Below are 19,746 nucleotides of genomic sequence, written 5' to 3'. Positions count from 1 at the left end.
AATTAACAGACTACTTCTGCCCTCAACAATCTTCCCACCCAGCCTGTGTGACATCACACTGTTGCAAATCACTACTGGTTTTCAAAAACAAAATCCGATCGTGATGACCACCCCAGGGGCGCACAAGTAAGTATAGCCCTCGGGTGGTGAGGTACATTGCAATAGCACTGCCTCTGGCACTGCCAAAGTGACACTCCCAGGGTGGCAGTACCAAGGGTGGGCCTTCTCTCCTTAATTTTAGTGGAGGAGGCACACCCTGATGCTTGTGGGAGTGGGAGGGTGCGCAATGCCCGTGTGGCGGGGGTGTCACCCCCCATACTTGTTGGGGGGGGGAGGCCTCCCTTTCCATGGGGGTAGTGCGGGAAGTTTATTTTCTGCGCAGATTGAGACACCATTTTTAAAGATGGTGTCACGATCTCTATGAAGCCAGCCTTGCCAGTTCTGCCAGCCCGCACCCCACCAGAGTCGCAGCACAAACCATGTCCCAGATTCTATGCGTACAGAGTGCTGGAAAATCTGGAGTGAAAACTCAGCTGTGCATCTGGAGAGACACACGCCAGCTTTCGGTCTGAAACTGACACTCTTACAAAATCTGGGACGATTCCACCCAATATGTTTGCATTTTCTCTCTTGTCCCTCCAGCTTATGCAGACGAACGTGCCTGGGATCTTTGCTGCTGGTGACGTTGTTACTTTCCCCCTTGCCTTTCGGAACAATAAGAAGGTGAATGTGGGTCACTGGCAGATGGCACATATGCACGGTAAGTGGCACTTGTTGATGATATTGGGCAAGGAGACAGGGGAGGTCGTGGCGTACTGGTATTGTCACTGGACTAGTAAACTAGAGACTCAGAGTAATGCTCTGGGGACCCAGGTTCAAATCCCCCCACTGCAGATGGCGAAAGTTGAATTCAATAAAGAAATCTGGAATTAAAAGTCTAATGGTGACAACTCGATTTTTCCACCTAATCCTCATATCCCTTAATTCTCTGAATGACCAAAAATATGTCTACCTTGGCCTTGATATTCAATAATGGAACATCCACAACCCTTGGGTAGAAAATTCCAAAGATCGCAAACCTCTGAGTGAAGATATTTCTCCTCATCTCAATCCTAAATGATCGGCTCTTATCTGGAGCACCCGTGTTTTGGATTTCCCAGCCAGAGGGAAACAACTTCTCAGTACTTACCCTGTAAGCCCCTTCAGAATCTTGTATGTTTCAATAAGGCCAGTTCCTCCTTATCAGGCAATCCTCTTATCCCAGGAGCCAAGCGTATGAAGTTTTGCTGTCTCCAATGCAACTGTAACCTTCCTAGGATATGGAGATCAAAACTTCATATGACAGTCCAGGCTTTGTCTCACCAAAGCCCTGTACAATTGTAGCAAGATTTCTTTATTGTTGTATTCCATTTCCCTTGCAATTTGGGGTATCATATCATTGCCTTTCTAACTGCTTGCGGTACCTACAATGCTCCTGGTACGATACATTCAAGTTTATTTGGACATCATTTAGAAGATTTAGAAGTTTTGCACCTTTAAAAAAATAAACTGCTCTTCTATCCCTATGGTAAGTAACTTCACAATACCCTCCCTACATTATACTTAATTATTATCAGGTGGCACGGTAGCACAGTGGTTAGCTCTGTTGCTTCACAGCGCTAGTGACTCGGGTTTGATTCCCGCTTTGGTCACTATCTGTGTGGAGTCTGCACATTCTCCCCGTGTCTGCATGGGTTTCCTCCACGTGCTCCAGTTTCCTCCCACAAGTTCCAAAAGACGTGCTTGTTAGGTGAATTGGACATTCTGAATTCTCCCTCTCTGTACCCGAACAGGCGCCGGAATGTGGTGACTATGAACTTTTTACAGTAACTTCATTGCAGTGTTAATGTAAGCCTACTTGTGACAATAATAAAGATTATTAGATTATTATTATCCAATCACTGCTAATACAACATTGTTCAATCACATTCCAAGTGAGTACATGTGATTGTATTATCCAATCACTACTAAGGCATTGTCGGATGTGACTACCTGTGGTTAATCCCACCCATTCCTCTGTCCTGCTTGCTGTTCAAATTTATTTTAAACCCTTCAGTCCCTCCTTTTGGCCCTTGGAAAATGCCCATGTATGCCAACTATCAGTGTTGAGAATGCCTTCCTTCATCCTTCAAGTGACCAGTCATCCAGATACAAGGAGGAATCCTAAATTGCTGAACTGTATAAATTAACTGTTGCCTTAATCTTCTTCCCCTCAGGTCAAATTTTGCAGTGGATATTGGGGCGTATCCTCACATTGCCATTTGATATTCCCTCAAGACCGCTCGCTGGTAACAGCACAAGCTAATGGTCCATATTAAAAGTACTAGGCTAGGCATGGTTAACAGTATCCAAAATATTTCCCACCAACTCACTGGCCAATGTGCAGTCGTCTTGGCTAACCTAGTGGCTATTTGGATAGCCAAATCCACTTGAATACACCTATGGTGATCTGTTCCTTCAATGCCGTTGTGTATTGATGCTCTATCTCTGTGGCCTGTCGCATAGCCATCTGTGCTCCCTCATTTAGGGTTTTTATCTCTAAGCTCAGTACCATCCCACCAGGGACTGAAGACATATCCAGTAGTTCAACCCGGCAAATGGAAATCTCCCAAATTAAGGTCCTTTGCATACAGAAACTGGCGTTTGATATGCATCTCAGCTTTCCAAAAATCATCTCAGTTTCATCTCTCATAAAACACCGCTGGGTGGGAGACATCTGGATGGCTTTAAACACGTCATTAATAGGTATCATCATAATTGTGACTTTAGCGCTCAGTGCAACAGGCACACACAATGTCACACTTGGATTCTGTATTACAGTCCTTGGTGCTGATCCAAATGGAGTAATTGAAGTGAGTGAGGTATCTATGAGATCCCACTCGATAGACCCACCCATCCTTCTCTATTCTAAGTGATTCAAATCAATAGCAGTTCATAAAAAATGTTTCAGGATGGTGCTCTTGTGGAATCATCATTAAGAATTTGAAAGCTCCATCTTCCTTCCCCCCTCCCACAATCTGCCTCCATCCATCCGCCCCCTCCCCCGCCCCCACTCTGAGGTTGTGTGACCACCAACTCTCGTCATTCCTTCTGTAGATTTAGGAGATGCAAATTATATATCGAGTCAATACATGCCAGGGTCCCATTCCAAATCTAACATCTTCCATGTCCGACTTTATTCCCTCAATCAAATCTCAGACCAGCATATCATATGCCTTTCCCCCACTCTGTGCATCGGTGGTATTAACTAAGGCTTGATTGGTGACATTCACGGCTCCCATCAATCCTTCTCCCTGTATTCTGATTGCTGTTAAGATGTACCCTGTTCCGGATTATTTATTTCGCAATCATTTGGCTGTTTCATCCTCCATCAAGAATACATAGTTATTGCCTCATAAATTTGGATTAAATTCAGTGCTGAGTTAATACTTCCAAAGTGTCCTCCTTTGTCTCCTACTATACTCCTTCTTTGTCTTTTTTGCCTTCTGACCCTAGGCACAATTTGAGTTTTATCATCCCCAGTCGATTTTTCTAACCAGCGTTGTGTGTATCCAATCGAACTTGGGTGGCGCAAACACCTATAGTACTGTTACCCGGCCTGTTATATTGTATGTTACTTCCAAAGATATCATAATTACATCATGCTACAGCGGTTTGGCCTTCCATATTCTAACTCTCCTATCTGGAGTTAGTGTTGTCATGTCAGGACAATGAGTTGTGCTTTGATAATCACAAATACTCATGACAACCATGTCTATTATATATTTGCACACTTCCTGTCAATGTTTACCACCAAGACCCGGTTCCTAAACAAAGGGTGGTAGATCAGTCCATCCAACTGTAATACTGATTTAACTTTTGGTCCCATTACAACTCGAGGAATATAGATAGCTTAAGTGAATGGGCAAGGGTCTGACAGATGGAGTACAATGTTGGTAAATGTGAGGTCATCCATTTTGGTAGGAATATCAGCAAAATGGACTATTATTTAAATGGTAAAAAATTGCAGCAATCTGCTGTGCAGAGGGACCTGGGTGTCCTTGTGCATGAAACGCAAAAAGTTGGTTTGCAGGTGCAGCAGGTAATTAGAAGACTAATGGAATTTTATCCTTCAATGCTAGAGGGATGGAGTTTAAAAACAGGGAGGTTATGTTGCAGCTGTATAGGGTGCTGATGAGGCCACACCTGGAGTAATGTGTACAGATTGGTCTCCTTATTTGAGAAAAGATGTACTGGCACTGGAGGGACTGCAGAGAAGATTCACTAGGTTGATACTGGAGTTGAGAGGATTAACTTATGAGGAGAGACTGAGTAGACTGACTATACTCATTGGAATTTAGAAGATCGAGGGGGAATCTTATAGAAACATATAAAATTATGAAAAGTATAGATAAGATAGAAGCAGAGAGGTTGTTTCCACTGGCAGGTGAAACTAGAACTAGGGGGCATAGCCTTAAAATAAGGGGAAGTAGATTTAGGACTGAGTTGAGGAGGAACTTCTTCACCCAAAGGGTTGTGAATCTTTGGAATTCCCTGTCCAGTGAAGCAGTTGAGGCTACATCATTGAATGTTTTTAAGGTAAAGATAAATAGATTTTTGAACAGTAAAGGAATGAAGGGTTATGGTGAGCGGGTGGGTAAGTGGAGCTGAGGCCACAAAAAGATCAGCCAATATCTAATTGAATTGCGGAACAGGCTCGAGGGGCCAGATGGCCTGCTCCTGCTCCTACTTCCTGAGTCCCAATATCCTTTGTTTACACCTTGCTCACACTTCAAACTTTTTAGTTTGATGTGTCAGGATGGTTACTTGGTTGGTAATCCAGACGTTTGGTTTCTTTATCCACTCCTCAACTCCTTCTCTCAGAAGTTGACTATATTGTCCCTTTTGAGGGCATTAACATCAGCTCCTGATGCCTGGGTGGTTTCCATATTAGTTTTAATTGAGTAAAATGTTTGCATTTAGTCCCAGTTTTCACGTCTATAAGCACATGCATATCACCTGTCATAATTATCTTGTAACTAAATCTATATCTCTAACTGCTTGCCTGTCCTTCACTTCTTGTTTGATCTGATGCAATTGTTTACTCATTTCCCGAACATACTCTCAAATCTTGTCTCTTGCGAGGATCTGCGTCCATCTACCCTGCATTGCTTGTCCTGTCATCAACTCAAATGGAGCAGATCCGGTACTTTTATTTGGGGTGGCCCGCAGACCCATTATAATGTTAGATAGGATGATAGTCCAACCATTCCCGCCTGCTGGATTGCTATAGGCATGGATGTCTTTGATGCTCTATTCATTCTCAACACCATTTCTGAACTCTTCAGTATGGCAGGTGATATTATTTTTTTGCCTTATACCCATCTGTTTACAGTAAAGTGTATACCCTGGTCTGAATCAATATGTGTTGGCATTCCTTCCATCGGGGTATAAACTCTTCTGCTAATATCTTGGGGGCGGTCAGAGCGAAGCAGTCCCTTGTTGGGAATGCTTCCACCCATCTGGTAAATTCATCAGTCATCCCTAGACAGTCTTCCTTGCCCTTCGATGATGGAAATGGTCCCATAAAATCAATCTGTTCTTGTTCCCATGACCTCCTGGACCATGGCTGGTGGTGTAATTTAATTTTGATGACTGCTTTGCCTGGGTTAATATGGGAACATGTGATGATGCATTGTTGGCAATGCTTAGCAACTTCCTGATCAATACCCTACCACCACCACATTATCTCCAACATGTTCCGTCCAGTATGCTGATTCCCTTCAGATATTCCCAATAGAATTTGTTTAACTCCCAGCAGGGATATCAATCTCCCTTCCTTTTTCCATACTCCATCTGCATCTTTTGGTGCTTCCGTCTCTTCCCATTCCTTTCATTTTTCCCATTGCTTGTGTTTGCAGACTTGCAACATTTATGTCTGTAACCTTTTCTAATTGCTTGGTTATGGGCAGCACGGTGGTGCAGTGGTTAGCAATGCTGCCTCGTGGCGCCGTGGTCCCAGGTTCAATCCCGGCTCTGGGTCACTGGCCGTGTGGAGTTTGCACATTCTCCCTGTGTTTACGTGGGTTTCACTCCACAACCCTAAAAATGTGCAGGCCAGGTGGATTGGCCATGTTAAATTGCCCCTTAATTGAAAAAATTTAAAATAAAAAAAACTTTAAAAAAAATAAAATTCACCACAACTTCCTCTGGGCCCTGCACAGCCTTTATTAACTCCCTAATTAATTCCTCATGTCGAATCACCTGTCTACTAGATGTGACCATTCCCCTCCTGCTACAGGGACCTAAATAATCCTCGATCACTCTGAATGCATATCGACTATCAGTATTTATGGTCACCCTTTTGCCTTCTATCAATCTTAAGTCTTCTTTGTTTTCTGGCCCTCACCTCTGCCACTTGGGCTGAATGGTTACCGTCAATCTCTCTCTCTTGCTTTGATCATTTCTCCTTCCTCCACTACAGACCATCCTGTTCGGGGATTCCCTCCGACTATCCTAAGAGACCCATCCACATAGAGGGTCATAGCAGCTTCTTCCAATTACTCCTTTCTCACTCCATCCGTTTCCTCATCACCTTCTGCTACATCACATCTTTGGCTTTCTCTCTCTCTACATTCATGAATCCTGTGGGTTGTTACCATCCTCTATTTGCCTATTTATAGGGAGCAGCACGCTTTCCCACTGTGCCTTCTAACATCAGATACTGATTTTAGCTTCCCAGTATTCAGAATCTGCACTTTGGTATGCACGGTGTGCAGAACAACTTCCCCTATCATGATAATTGGCTCACTTACTTTGATCGCAATGGAGTAAGTGATGCACCGGGTTAACTAAGCAACCACAGGGGATTGTTTATTTGAATAATAGGCTGCGGGCTGCTGTAGTCCCCATATTGTTGGGTCACTACAGCCTTTCCTGCAACTTAATTTAAAAGGTTAAGCTGTGTGGAGACATAAACACAAATCAATTGCCTACTGAAAGGGTTAGCTTTGAAAGGGGCGAGGGGCGGGTGGAGGAACTTGACATGCAATTATGTCACTTTATGTAATTTTAAAAAGCTTCTCCAACCACAAAGCAAAACTAAATTTAAAACTTACTCTATTAAATTATTTGTTATATTGCTCAATTTTGACCAAACAGCCTGGGTGATAGCATAAAATTGCAAGGAGATATTGATTAGGTGAATGGGTAAAATTGTGGCGAATGGAATTTAATGTAAGCAAGTATGATGTTATCCAATTTGGACCAAAAAAGGATAGAGCAGAGTACTTTCTAAATGGAATGAGGTTAGGTACAGTGGATGTCCAAAGAGACTTGGGGGTTCAGACGCATAGGTCCTTAAAATGGCAGGAACATGTGCAGACAATAATCAAAAAGGCTAGGGGATGGTTTAGCACAGTTGGCTAAACAGTTGGTTTGTAATGCAGAACAAGGCCAGCAACGCGGGTTCAATGCCCATACCTGCCTCCCCGAACAGGTGCCGGAATGTGGGGACTAGGGGCTTTTCATAGTAACTTCATTGAAGCCTACTTGTGACAATAAGTGATTATTATTATTATTATTATTATTATTAATGGAATGCTAGAGGATTGGAATATAAAGACTATATTCTTTATATACTGCAGCTATTCAAAACCCTGGTTAGACCCCACTTGGAGACTATAAGGAGTTCTGGGCATCACACCTTAGGAAGAATATTTTGGCCTTGGCGAGAGTGCAACGTAGGTTTACAAAATTATACCTGGATTACAGGGGGTGAGTTACTCAAAGTAAACTTGTTTTTGTTAGAATTTAGAAGGCTACGGGGTGATCTGATCGGGGTATTCAAGATATTAACAGGGAAAGACAGATAAAGATTAACTATTTCCACTGGTTGGAGATTTTAAAACGAGGGGGCATAGTCTAAAAATTAGAGCTGGACCATTCAGGAGAGATGTTGGGAAGAACCTCTTTGATCAAAGGGTGGTAGAGATTTGGAATTCTCTCCCACAAACAGCAGTAGAAACTAGATCAGTTGTTAATTTTAAATCTGAGATAGATACATTTTTGGTAAGCAAATGTATTAAGGGATATGGGCCAAAGGCAGGTATATGGAGTTAGGATGTGGAGATGCCGGCCTTGGACCGGGGTGGGCATAGTAAGAAGTCTTACAACACCAAGTTAAAAGCCAACAGGTTTGTTTCGAATCACTAGCTTTCGGAGCGCAGCTCCTTCCTCAGGTGAATGGGGGGCTTCTGCGAGGACTGGTGGGGGCTGGCCAGGGGGTGGGAATTCAGGAGAAATTTCTTTACCGAGAGATTGTTAAAAATATGAATGTACTATCACAAGGAGTTAAGGCAAAAAGGATAGTTGTATTCAAGGCGAAGTTAGAAAAGCAGATGACCAAGAAAGAAATTGAAAGGTGTGCTGATAGTATTAGAGAGGTAGGAAGAGGCTCTTCGCAGCAAACAACAGTTTGACTGAAAGCCCTATTTTCTGTGCTTATCGCTTCGATATAACTCAATGGGCAGAATTCATCCATCAGGGACTAAGTCTCGTGGCGGGGGCAGGGTGCTGGGGGGATGGAGTGGGGGAGTGTTTCTCACTGCAGAGTTCAATGGAAAACCGTACCCTATCTTTCGGCCCCAACTTCATTAATTTTGCCACTGGGGATAATCCATGATGAGGCAGGCTTGATTGCGAGCATCCCACATCCGGATGCCATATTTAAACGTTGCTCAAAATCACTGACCCACCATCAAAAAAAGAATATGGAGCCCCCAGAATACGCTGGGGGCTGGGGGTAGACCTCCTCAATGACTCTACATCTCGAAGGTCCACCTGTAGATGCTTTCCCTACCCACTGCTGTTGCTGGTGGCTTCCAACCCAAATTCCAGGAGCAGGTAAGTCCCGACTTCTGCACGCCATGTTGTTCCGGACATGTTCTGGACCAGCACGATTTCCTGCTAGTGGCACAAAGAGTAGTGCTTCATGGTGGCCTCCAGCGGATTTCCAGATCTGCCATGGTGGGCACCAGTAGAAGATCCCACGAGAAATTCAAGCTGGCGTAAAACCATTCTTGAGCCTCCTGTGGAATCTCCACCCCCACCACCCCCCACCCCCTCCCCCACCCTGCCCCACCATCACTATTCAACCCACAAACTGGAGAATGGGAGAATTCTCCCAGTGTAACTGGTAATTTTACTTCCCACTGAACAATTCACTGGGAATGAAACTGATATTTACAGCTTTCAGAAAGGAACTCAATTAAAAACTAATGTTAATATTAAGATTTTAATCATTTCCTTGCAATACAGAATGTGTCAGATAGTGTAGAACAGAGAAGGAGTGATTCAAATCAATGGACAGAGCAAGTTACAACATCTAATCACCCTTCAGTTTCCTTCATTAAAGCTGTTTTCCCAATTTAACCATTTACTGCTCTACTTGCTTATTTTTAAAAAATCATTCCGCATCATGATTAATGCAACAAGACAGGGAAAGAGCTGAAATATAAAAACCTTTTTACACACAAACCTGAGCCCCAATGCCATTTCTTGCCTGTGCTGTGCTGACCCTGACACATGGGTTAGCCGAGCAGAATTGTTCTCGCTGTATTTTGCGCATTTATGGGGCCGACAGTAAGATACCCATTGGATGTTTAATACTGCACAAGACCCTGTACAGGCATTATGGTTTCTACGTGGCATGTCTTCATCTTTGGCCTATTGTATACAGACCATGACTGTCAGTCAGTTATGACCTAGTGCTCTAGTACTGACCCCCTTAACCAGGAGCTACAGGCTTACAGTTGGTCCACCTGTCAAACCCATCTGCTATTCTGGAAAGGATTGTACCTAAGACAGGCCTGGGTCTCGTGCCAAAAATACAGTCAAGATTTGTGCTTGGATGGCACCATTGTCCAAAGCACTTCAAGGGCAACAAGATATTTTTGAATGGCACTGACTGTTGTGATATAGGAAACATGGTAGCCAAGTTGCTCACAGCAAGATCCCACAATAGCAATGCAGTAGTGACCAGGTACACTGTTTCATAATCTGAGGCAAATAGCATAGAATCCTTTAAGTAGAATCTTGATCAGATGAAACAAGTGCTCAAAATTAATAGAGCACTATTGGGATAAAGTTCAACAAGCATTGAAATCCTTTTGGACAACACTGGTCCAGATAAACACACGAGAGAGAAAGCAATAGAAGGTTGATACCGTGTGGTGAGAAAGGATTTGTGAAGCATAGACCATTTGTCCTTCCTTGCTGTCTGGTTCTTTGACTGTGTACCGTAAGACTAACACATGATAGAAAGTTACTTGCTGCAGGTGTGAGGCCCAGTATTGGTCCAATATACAGACTGACTGTTCTTATGTTTATGCCTTTCCTCAGGTCGAATAGCTGCTCTCAATATCCTGGGGAAAGGAACAGAGATTAACACAGTGCCGTACTTCTGGACAGCCATGTTTGGAAAAAGCATTCGCTATGCAGGTAAAACCACCCTAGAACACAGGCTCACTCTCTCCTCTTCAACTATTAAAGCCTATGATATCTTCACATTCCCATCTCTTCAATGCCAAGCAAATCAGGGGTCAATTTTGTTTTCACGACCCATTCAACGAATCGTAAATAATAACTCCATATTCATCTATTTTAGCAAATATTTGACAAAAAGCTGGGATAAACTATATAGTTTCCAATTACTCTGCAGTTGTTTCCTCCTGGAAGCTGGTCTGGTCAAATAAGAGTGGATGGGCATCTCTTGTTACCTAAAGGAAATCTTTGCAACTGGGCCCCAAGGAGTGTCACTGCACCAAGACCAGAATGCAATTCCAACAACACTAAATCATACTCTACTTCTTACAAATCAAGAATAATAATTGAGAAGCAAAAGAAGAACATACTGGAAACATACAACAGATCATACAGCAACATATAGAACCAGTTGAAGGGGGACGATTTTAAAAAAAAGACACACAAGAGGAGGCATAAGAAGATTGACCTTAAAAAGAAAACAGGAGATGGTTAGGTGATTGAAATGAGATTTCAGTCTAGCTCTGGAGATTAAAGGTATGCCAGAAGTGATGAATACATACTTTGCAATGGTTTTTACAGTGGTGGAAGTGAGAAAGGAGATGCACTAAAGGAGGGTGTAGCATACTTGGTAGAGACAACTGTGGGAAAAGAATTGGTTCTGAAACAATTAGCAGAACTCAGGATAGCTACATCAATCAGGCATGTAGCCTCAGCTGCTGAAGGAAGTCAGAGAGAAGACAGTAGACGATCTGACCACATGGTCTGGCGGCACAGTGGCACAGTAGTTAGCACTGCTGCATCACAGCACCAGGGACCGGGTTCAATTCAGGCCTTGGGTGACTGTGTGGAGTTTGACTACTCCCCTCGTGCCTGTGTGGGTTTCCTCTGGGTGCTCCAGTTTCCTCCCACAGTCCAAAGATGTGCAGATTAAGTGGATTGCTAAACTGCCCTTAGTGTCCAAAGATGAGAGGGTTAGGTGGAGTTACAGGGTTAGGGCAAGGGAGTGGGCCTGGGTAAGGTCCTCTTTCCGAGGGTCAGTGAAGACTTGAGGTGCTGAATGGCCTTCTTCTGCCCTGTAGGGGTTCTTTGGCCTATGGAGCACAATTTTTCAGTTCTCCTTAGCTAGGCAAATTGTGTTCTAGTCTGGAGAGTGGCCAGTGTAACATCTCTTTTGGAATTGGAAAATTAGGATAAACCAGGTAATTGTAGATCAGTTAATTTAACATCCACTCTGGGCCAAAAACTTAGAATTTACAATTTAGAACAAGTTACTGGGTATCAAAAGGTTTGTGGGATTGTCCAAGAGAATTAATTTGGAATTATAAAGAGCTGATCAAGTTTAACAAGTTGTTTTTGACGAATTGTGACCGATTGGATAGTTAAAAGGTAATGCAGTACATATGGGGCAGGATTATCCAATCCCGTTTTACGACCTTGTGAACGGGCCGCTCCCAGGACTAATTCATGCCCTTACAGGGGGCCAGCATGGCACTGGAGCGGTTCGCGCTGTTCCAGCTGCTGACCCCGGTGCGAACGGCGCGCCGTGGGATCCGCACATGCGCAGTGCTTCGGCACCAACGTGCGCATGCGCAATGGCCTCCTTCAACCCCGATGCAACATGGTGCAGGACAAACAGGGGCCGGCGCATAGGAAAGGAGGCCCCCAGCCACATAGGTCAGCCCGCCAATCGATGGGCCCCGATCGCGGGCCAGGCCACATTGGAGGCCCCCCCCACCCCAGAGGTCGGACGCCCCCTCCCCCCCCCCCCCCCCCCCCCACAGGCCACCACCCAACCCTTCCACGTCGAGGTCCCGCCGGCCCAGAGCAGGTTAGAATGGCACCGGTGGGACTCAACTCTTTTCTTACGTCCGCGCAGCCCATCCGGGCCGGAGAATCGGCGGGCCGGCGTCGGGGCGGTGTGGCCCGTTCACGGGGATTCTCCGGCCAGGCACAGGGCTGGGAGAATCCCGCCCATGGTATCGTCATGTCTTCAAGTGTTTGATAAAGTATCTCAAATTATGAGGTTTTCAAGCATTGGTGGGATAATTTTAACCCTCCAGAACTATTGGGTGTGGGTTAGGCAGCAAAGTTAAAGTGTTAAAAATTTCAAGCCGAAAGCCAACCTGCCTTCAACCCACATGCTTTGTATCGCAACTGAAGCAGCACAACAGGCAGGTGACTGACAGGCCCGCAGGAGGTAAGCCTTTCATTGAAAACATCAACTTTTACAAGCTTTCCACATTGAACACAAGTCAGATGGGAGTCCTGCACCTCAGGAAACCTGGCAGGTAAAAGGAGGTGAGGAGTGCTGGATCCAAAAGGTAAACTCCTTCTGACCCTGTAATAAAGACTGAAATTTTAAGAAATACTCAGCAGGCCTGTCCGCCCCTGTGGAGAAAGAAAGCGAGCTAATGTTTCACGTTGATAATCTTTCAGCAGAACTGGGAAAAGTTAGAAATGTAACAAGTTTTAAGCAAGTGAATGGGAAAAAGAACAAAAGGAAAGGTGCAAGACAGTGTGGAAAGCAAAAGATATTGAGCACAAAAGAGGTGGTATACAAGGCAGTAGGCATGGGGCAAGTAAAGAAACAAAAGATGTGTCTTTAGGAGTTGTAAATGACAGATAACGACTGCCATTTAAAAACAAAAAAAGAGAAACCAAAAGCATTAAACCAAAATGGGAACAGAGGTGACCATCTGAAATTGTTGTGTTCAACCATGAAATCTGGAAGGCTGTAAAATGCCTAATCAAAAGAAGAAGTGCAGTTCCTCAAGCTTATGTTGTACGTCACTGGAACAGGAGACTGGGGCAGACAGGTCAGTGTGGGTTCAAGGTGAAGAATTAAAATGACAGATGATGGAAGTTCAGGGTCACATTTGCAGATTGAATGGAGCGCTCTGAAAAACGGTCACCTCATCTGCATTTCATTTGCCCAGTGAGCAACAGATCTAGTAGACTACTATGTGTAAACAAGTACAAGTAAATCACTATTTCATCAGGAAGGAGCATTTTGGAGCCTTGAACGGCGAGCTGCTCACGATTCTACTCTTCACACCTACTCCAGACACACCTTTTTGTTTCTTTACTTTTCTCACTATTATTCCCTTTGGCTTTGAACCATGAATCCTTGTGCCAGTTAATCTCTCCTGCCGTTCACCTTCCCACAGGCCTTCCCAATTGTTTCATTTTCCACCCTCTCCTCTTACATTTGCTGAAAATGTAATTCATTTCTAACTTCCCCCATTTCTGATGAAAGGTGACAGACCTGAAATGTCTCTTTCTCTGTCAGGCCTGCTGAGTATTCCCAGAATGTTCTGCTTTTATTTCATATTTCCAGTGTCAACAGTATTTTGCACTCGCGTTAAGTTAAATTTATTTGTAAACATCCCGGGAGCAAGCGTGAAAAAAAATCAGTTTCAAACTAAGAGGCACAACGAATGAATTTTGGTTGGATTAGAGAATCAGTGCTGGATCCATTTCTGGTTGATTTGGGCATCAGAAGCACAATCGCAAAATTAGCAGGTGACACAAAGAGTAGAGGGTTCAGCAAGAAGGATTTCAGGAGGATCTAAATGGGTTAATAGAATGAGCAGACAAGTGGCACATACCAATTCAATGTGATGAAGAATGAGGTAATGCATCTCGGGGGAGAAACAAGACCTCATTAAGCTACTTATCAAATCAGGCAGTTTCTTCAGTGATTGACGAACATGATGATGAACAATGTCATTGATCAACACATCTGTTAATTTCTCCGATATATAAAATCCTTCCGTCATTACCATTTATTGGCTTTTGCAGGTCATGGGGAAGGGTTCGATGATGTCATCATTCAGGGGGATCTCGACGAACGGAAGTTTGTGGCTTTCTACACCAAGTAGGTGATTCTCATATTTACCGGCCATTTCCCATTGGGTTCTGGTGTTCAAGAATTCTCTCAGCTGTATAAATGTAGAGAGGAGGTCTTGTGGCGCAGTGGGTAGCGATCCTGCCTCTGAGCCAGGAGCTCCAGGTTCGGATGCCACCCCAGGCCTTGATGACCAAGGAAGGTGCATTCATAACGCGGTCAAACAGGTTGAGTGTGTCAACCTGAGAATCCTTCAACACCTTGCGGTAAGAGCGGGAGAGACTCCTGGTCAGTCACGCTTGATGTGGAGTGGCGTCCCTCAAGCTAGAGCCCCTGGCGACAGACTAGCAATCATAGGAATTACTGCTATGGAAACAGATGATTGTCTGCCTTAGTGCATCACTAGATGCAAGAAGTGAATTGGAATAAACGTAGAGCGAGATTTAGTAATTAATTATTCTGAACATATGTAAGATGGGAGGGATGTTACAAGCCCCAGCTGGGAGAATAGGCCTACTGCCGTATTATTACTGAGTGAGCTAATACTGCTTCATGCTTGTCATTCCACAAATGATGAATTCCTGATTGGCTGGGAGAGGCAGCACAAAGGCTCAGTGCCCACATCCACTGGCCTCACCAACCTCTTTCCCCATCTTGCTGAAGGAGAAAGAAGCAAGAAATCAGAGGCTGATGCGTAGCTACCATTAGCAGAGAAATGGGTGCAGGAGAATTTCTGACTTACCATTCCCATTAAAATCTGTGCCTCAAATTACTCAACGATACATTTTGAGAACGTAGCAGATTGTCTGGAGTTTCTGACTTTGACCCATTCTGAACATCTGGCCGTCCTTTCAGAGCCTAGAGCTCAGTATCTCTGGTAACCTCCTGGTCATGTTGGCACAATCCTACAAAGGAAGTCCAACTCATCCAATAGAACACCAGAAACCATGGACTACTGCCCCAGATGGAACTTATTAAGGTTCCTTTGATGAACGGGATAAGTTTTAGGATATTTTTTGCACTTGTCGAGCAGTGTTTCTTTTGAATTAAAAAAAAAATTTGGAGTCCCCAAATTATTTTTTCCAATTAAGGGGCAATTTAGCGTGGCCAATCCACCTACCCTGCACATTTTTGGGCTGTGGGGGCGAAATCCACTCAAACATGGGGAGAATGTGCGAACTCCACACGGACAGTAACCCAGGGCCGGAATCGGACCTGGGACCTCGGCGCCGTGAGGCACCAATGCTAACCACTGTGCCACCGTGCAGCCCATGTCGAGCAGTGTTTGTTGAGAGAGGGTAGAAAGAACTTGCCCTGCATTTTTCCCAAACTGCTTCTGAAATAAGAACAGAAATTTTGAAAGGACAGAGCCAGTTAGTCTGATTCTGGAGAGGCAGCTGACAACAGGTGTAAATATTGATGTATTCCATTCCCAGGCATCTACATCTTAATGTAAGGTGCAATATATGTGGAGAGCACAAAAATGAACTAAAAGCCTTTATTTATGGGAATGATTATTTCCGATTGTTTTTGAAAAACTCAATCCTTGAAACTTGCGATATTCACCCCCAAGGCTCCCTTCTCCAGATTGTACCCCTGCGCATTTTCAACACTGTGGTTGTGGGTGAAGGGGAAGGGTTATGTTTAGTAAGGACATTGGGAGTCCACACCAAGTAAAATAAAGAAACAAAGTTTTATTTATTACACGGTATGTGCACAGCCCAGTAGAACCCTACCGGGTTCCTCTCTGCTACAGTGCCTTACTGGCGGACTTCTTTGCAGAGATCCCCCATTTCCAACGGGGGAGCTCTTACTCCGCAAGGACCAGGAGAAAGATAATCATTCCCATCCTGTAGGCCTCGTGCGGGATATTACAGTGTGGGAGCTTTATCCTCTCCCCATTATCTCCTTAGTATCTTACGGTTATAACTGATAAACAAACATATATAACACATTTATTTTCAGTGAATGGGAATGATATAATTCTATGTATGGCCAACCAGTGTTGTCACCCTACCCTACCAGATTGTACTGCAGTTCACTGTGATATTAGCCCTCCTCCAGTGGACAATGTTGTGAGCTGGTATTTTGTATCAAATAGTTGAGGACTGACGATTATCTCTGTGAAGGGTTTCATTGCTTTGCTCTATGGAGTAATAGCTGAAAAGAGTGATTAATTGAAAGGTCACTTTCAGTTTTGACTAACAATGCAGTGAACAGGATAATTTCCCAATGCATGACCTCTGTGTTTCACACAGTATCCTCAAACATTGCATTTCTTTCTGGGAGAGCTTGATGCACTCGCTCGACTAAATTACTTTCTCCATTGAGTGGCCTTTTCGTCCTTGGTAAATGATGAGCAGTGGATAATGTTTCTATCCTTCAGTATTTATTATTCCATTTGAAAACAATTATAATTTAATAACTTCAGTGGGAAATGTGGTTGAGATGGGTGTTGGGGTGGGGTCCTTGGTGTGAGAAACCTCGTGTGGTCAATTCTGCTCTTGAGAGGCAATACCTGACCTCTGGGGCGGGATTATCCCAGCCTTGGGCCGGGCCGGAGAATCCCCGCGACCGGGCAATGCCACCCCGATGCTGGCACGCGATTCTCCGCAGAGCGGCGCCAGTCGCGGGCTGCTCTACGCGCCCCCCCCCCCCCCCCGCGATTCTCCAGCCCGGATGGTTCGAGCGGCCGTAAGAAAAAAAACGAGTCCCACCGGCGCCGTTCTAACCTGCTCTGAGCCGGCGGGACCTCGCCGTTGAAGGGTCGGGTGGCGGCCTGTTGGGGGGGGAGGGGGTCCTACCCTGGGGGGGGGGGCCTCTGATGTGGCCTGGCCCGCTTCTCTGGGGGCGGCCTCCTTTCCTACGCGCTGGCCCCTGTAGCCCTGCGCCATGGTGCGTTGGGGCTGGCGCGTTGAAGGAGGCCACTGCGCATGTGCGTGTTAGCGCCAGCGCCATTGCGCATGCGCGGATCCCACAGCACACAGTTCACGACGGGATCGGCAGCTGGAGCGGCGCGAACCACTCCAGCGTTGTGCTGGCCCCCTGTAGGGGCCAGAATTAGTCCTGGCAGCGGCCCGTTCACGCCGTCGGAAAACGTGATGGCATTTACGACAGCGTGGACACTCTGCCGCGGGATGGGAGAATCCCGCCCCTGATCTTTACTGTCCATGGACAGTTAACTTCAGCCATATTAGAAATGTGAACACTGAACAAACACAGCATGGTTCCAAATCTTCGCAATCTGTTATATTTCTGATAATAATTATATTGAATAATAGTCACAAACCTCCTTGAACCATTCTGCAAAAATATGCCATTAACAACACAAGTAAACAAAGCCTTGTCAGATGTAGTGATCTGCTAATCTGTATATACACAAGGGGTTAATGTAAAGACACTACAACTAAGTAATCACTAGAGGGCAGCACTAGAGATGTATAAATAGACAGACTGAAGCCAGGATCAGTCTCTTCACAGGAACAGTAGCTAGTGACCACAAGCATACAAGGACACCTCAGCACAGGTGTAGATAATCGTAAGTATTTCTTAATCAATCATGTTCATGTAACATCTTGTTTAAGCATTGGAGAGAGAACGAACTCACAGTTAAGTAATCAAAGTTACTCAATAAAGCATTTGCTCTAATTGGAAGACTATGAGTGTTAATCACTATCGAGTTAAAGATTTTCCTGGAAGAAGCAAGTGTTGCACAATGTTGCACAAAGCAATATAACATTACTATCCGAATCTGTTATAACCTGCCTACTTACCATTGGCTGGGGACTAATGACAATCCCACAATCCTGTGGGACTATGAGCTTCCCCAATGAGGGGGGCGGAGAAACCATTAGTAAACTCCTAGTATAAATAAAGCTGGCCAGTTTAGGAACCAGCAGGAAGGAGTGTGCAGCAAGGGAAGTTGCTGCTGCTGTTATATATATGTTATTGTAAATAAATGTTATTACTTTGTATCCTTAAAACTCGTGCTGGATTCTTCGTGGCCCTCACAAAAGAAATAGTAATATAATATCAGGAATTTGCAGTAACCAATGCCACACACAGTTCAACATTTTCCTGTAAAAGGTCACATTGTGTAATAGTGTAAAGCCGGTGTTATCAGACCAGCTGCCCATTATAAATCACCCCAATTGAGTATACACACCCATTCCTTGCTTCCCTTCCATGACGTATTATTTTAGACTTATCTACATTAAATTGCAACTCGTGCTTCCACATTCCACTAACCTGCCTGCGTATTCCTGATTTTTTTTATGGTCCTCCTCGCCATTGTGTCATCAAAAGTGTTCTAATTTGTGCCAAGGCCAAATCATCTATTTTTACTCGGAGCAGAAGTGGAGCCAAAACTGAAGTAGTAATTTCTAGCAACACCCATTTGCCCCAAACCTATGTTTCCTGCCCCAACAATCAGCTGCTTATCCGCCCTTCCACATTTCCCCTTTTACCATATGCCCCAAATTTTGGTAATAAAATAATTAATTGACCTGCTCACATGACTTTCGCTCAGAAGAACAGTCTGCCTACTTTAACCTCTCCCTCCCCACCTGGTTACTAATCTGCCATCTCATCATCAATCTGCTGGTTCTCTTTCCCACAACACTGATCAGCCTCGCCCTGGGCCCACAGGGAGTCTTGCTGGGGCTGCATTTTCATTGCCATTGGTGGGTCTGAATGGAGGTGGACAACTGAAAAATAAAATTGCGCCAATGTTATACATGATGACTCCTGCTTCTGTTCCTAACTCAGATGGGTTTTTGAAGGTGAGAGGAGAGTTCAGAAGGCAGACTAGCAAACCCGCCCACAACAATGATCAGGTCAATTAAGACATTATAGGAGCTCATTCGCAACACATTTTAAAATCTTTCCAAATTTTCATGGGGCTGGTCTTCTGTAATTGCCTATTTGTTACAATTCAGTCATGGAATGTGCACATCGCTGGCTAATCCAGCGTTTATTGCCCTTCCCTAATTGCCCTCGAGAAGGGGGTGGTGAGCTGTCTTCTTGAACCACGGACGTCTCTGTGGTTAGGTGCACCCACAGTGCTGTTAGGGGGTGTTCCAAGATTTTGATCCTGTGACAGTGAAGGAAAGGCGATATATTTCCAGTCAGGATGGTGAATGGCTAGGAGGTGAAAATCCAAGCGGTGGGATTCCCAGCTATCTGCTGCTCTTGTCCTTCTAAATGGCAGCAGTTGTGGGTTTGGAAGGTGCTTCGTAAGGAACCTTTGGTGAGTTCTTGCAGTTCATGTTGTAGATGGCACACACAGCTGTCACTGTGTGTTAGGAGGTGGAGGGAGTGAATATTTGTGGAACGGG

General features: G+C 44.6%; 1 protein-coding gene across 7 annotated transcripts in view; it reads left to right on the top strand.

Annotated features, from left to right (window-relative positions):
- aifm3 (AIF family member 3) overlaps positions 1-19,746 on the top strand; it is a 183,116-nt gene that overhangs the window by 148,658 nt on the left and 14,712 nt on the right. For all 7 annotated transcript variants that reach the window (XM_072498001.1, XM_072497999.1, XM_072497995.1 and 4 more), the window contains 3 exons: positions 643-760; positions 10,420-10,518; positions 14,365-14,440. In XM_072498001.1, the coding sequence (XP_072354102.1) occupies positions 643-760; positions 10,420-10,518; positions 14,365-14,440 (293 nt within the window). The remainder of the gene's footprint in view (positions 1-642; positions 761-10,419; positions 10,519-14,364; positions 14,441-19,746) is intronic.

Source organism: Scyliorhinus torazame, chromosome 1 (genome assembly GCF_047496885.1).
Source record: "Scyliorhinus torazame isolate Kashiwa2021f chromosome 1, sScyTor2.1, whole genome shotgun sequence".
NCBI classification, from domain to species: Eukaryota; Metazoa; Chordata; class Chondrichthyes; order Carcharhiniformes; family Scyliorhinidae; genus Scyliorhinus; species Scyliorhinus torazame.
This window is presented reverse-complemented; position numbering and strand designations above follow the sequence as displayed.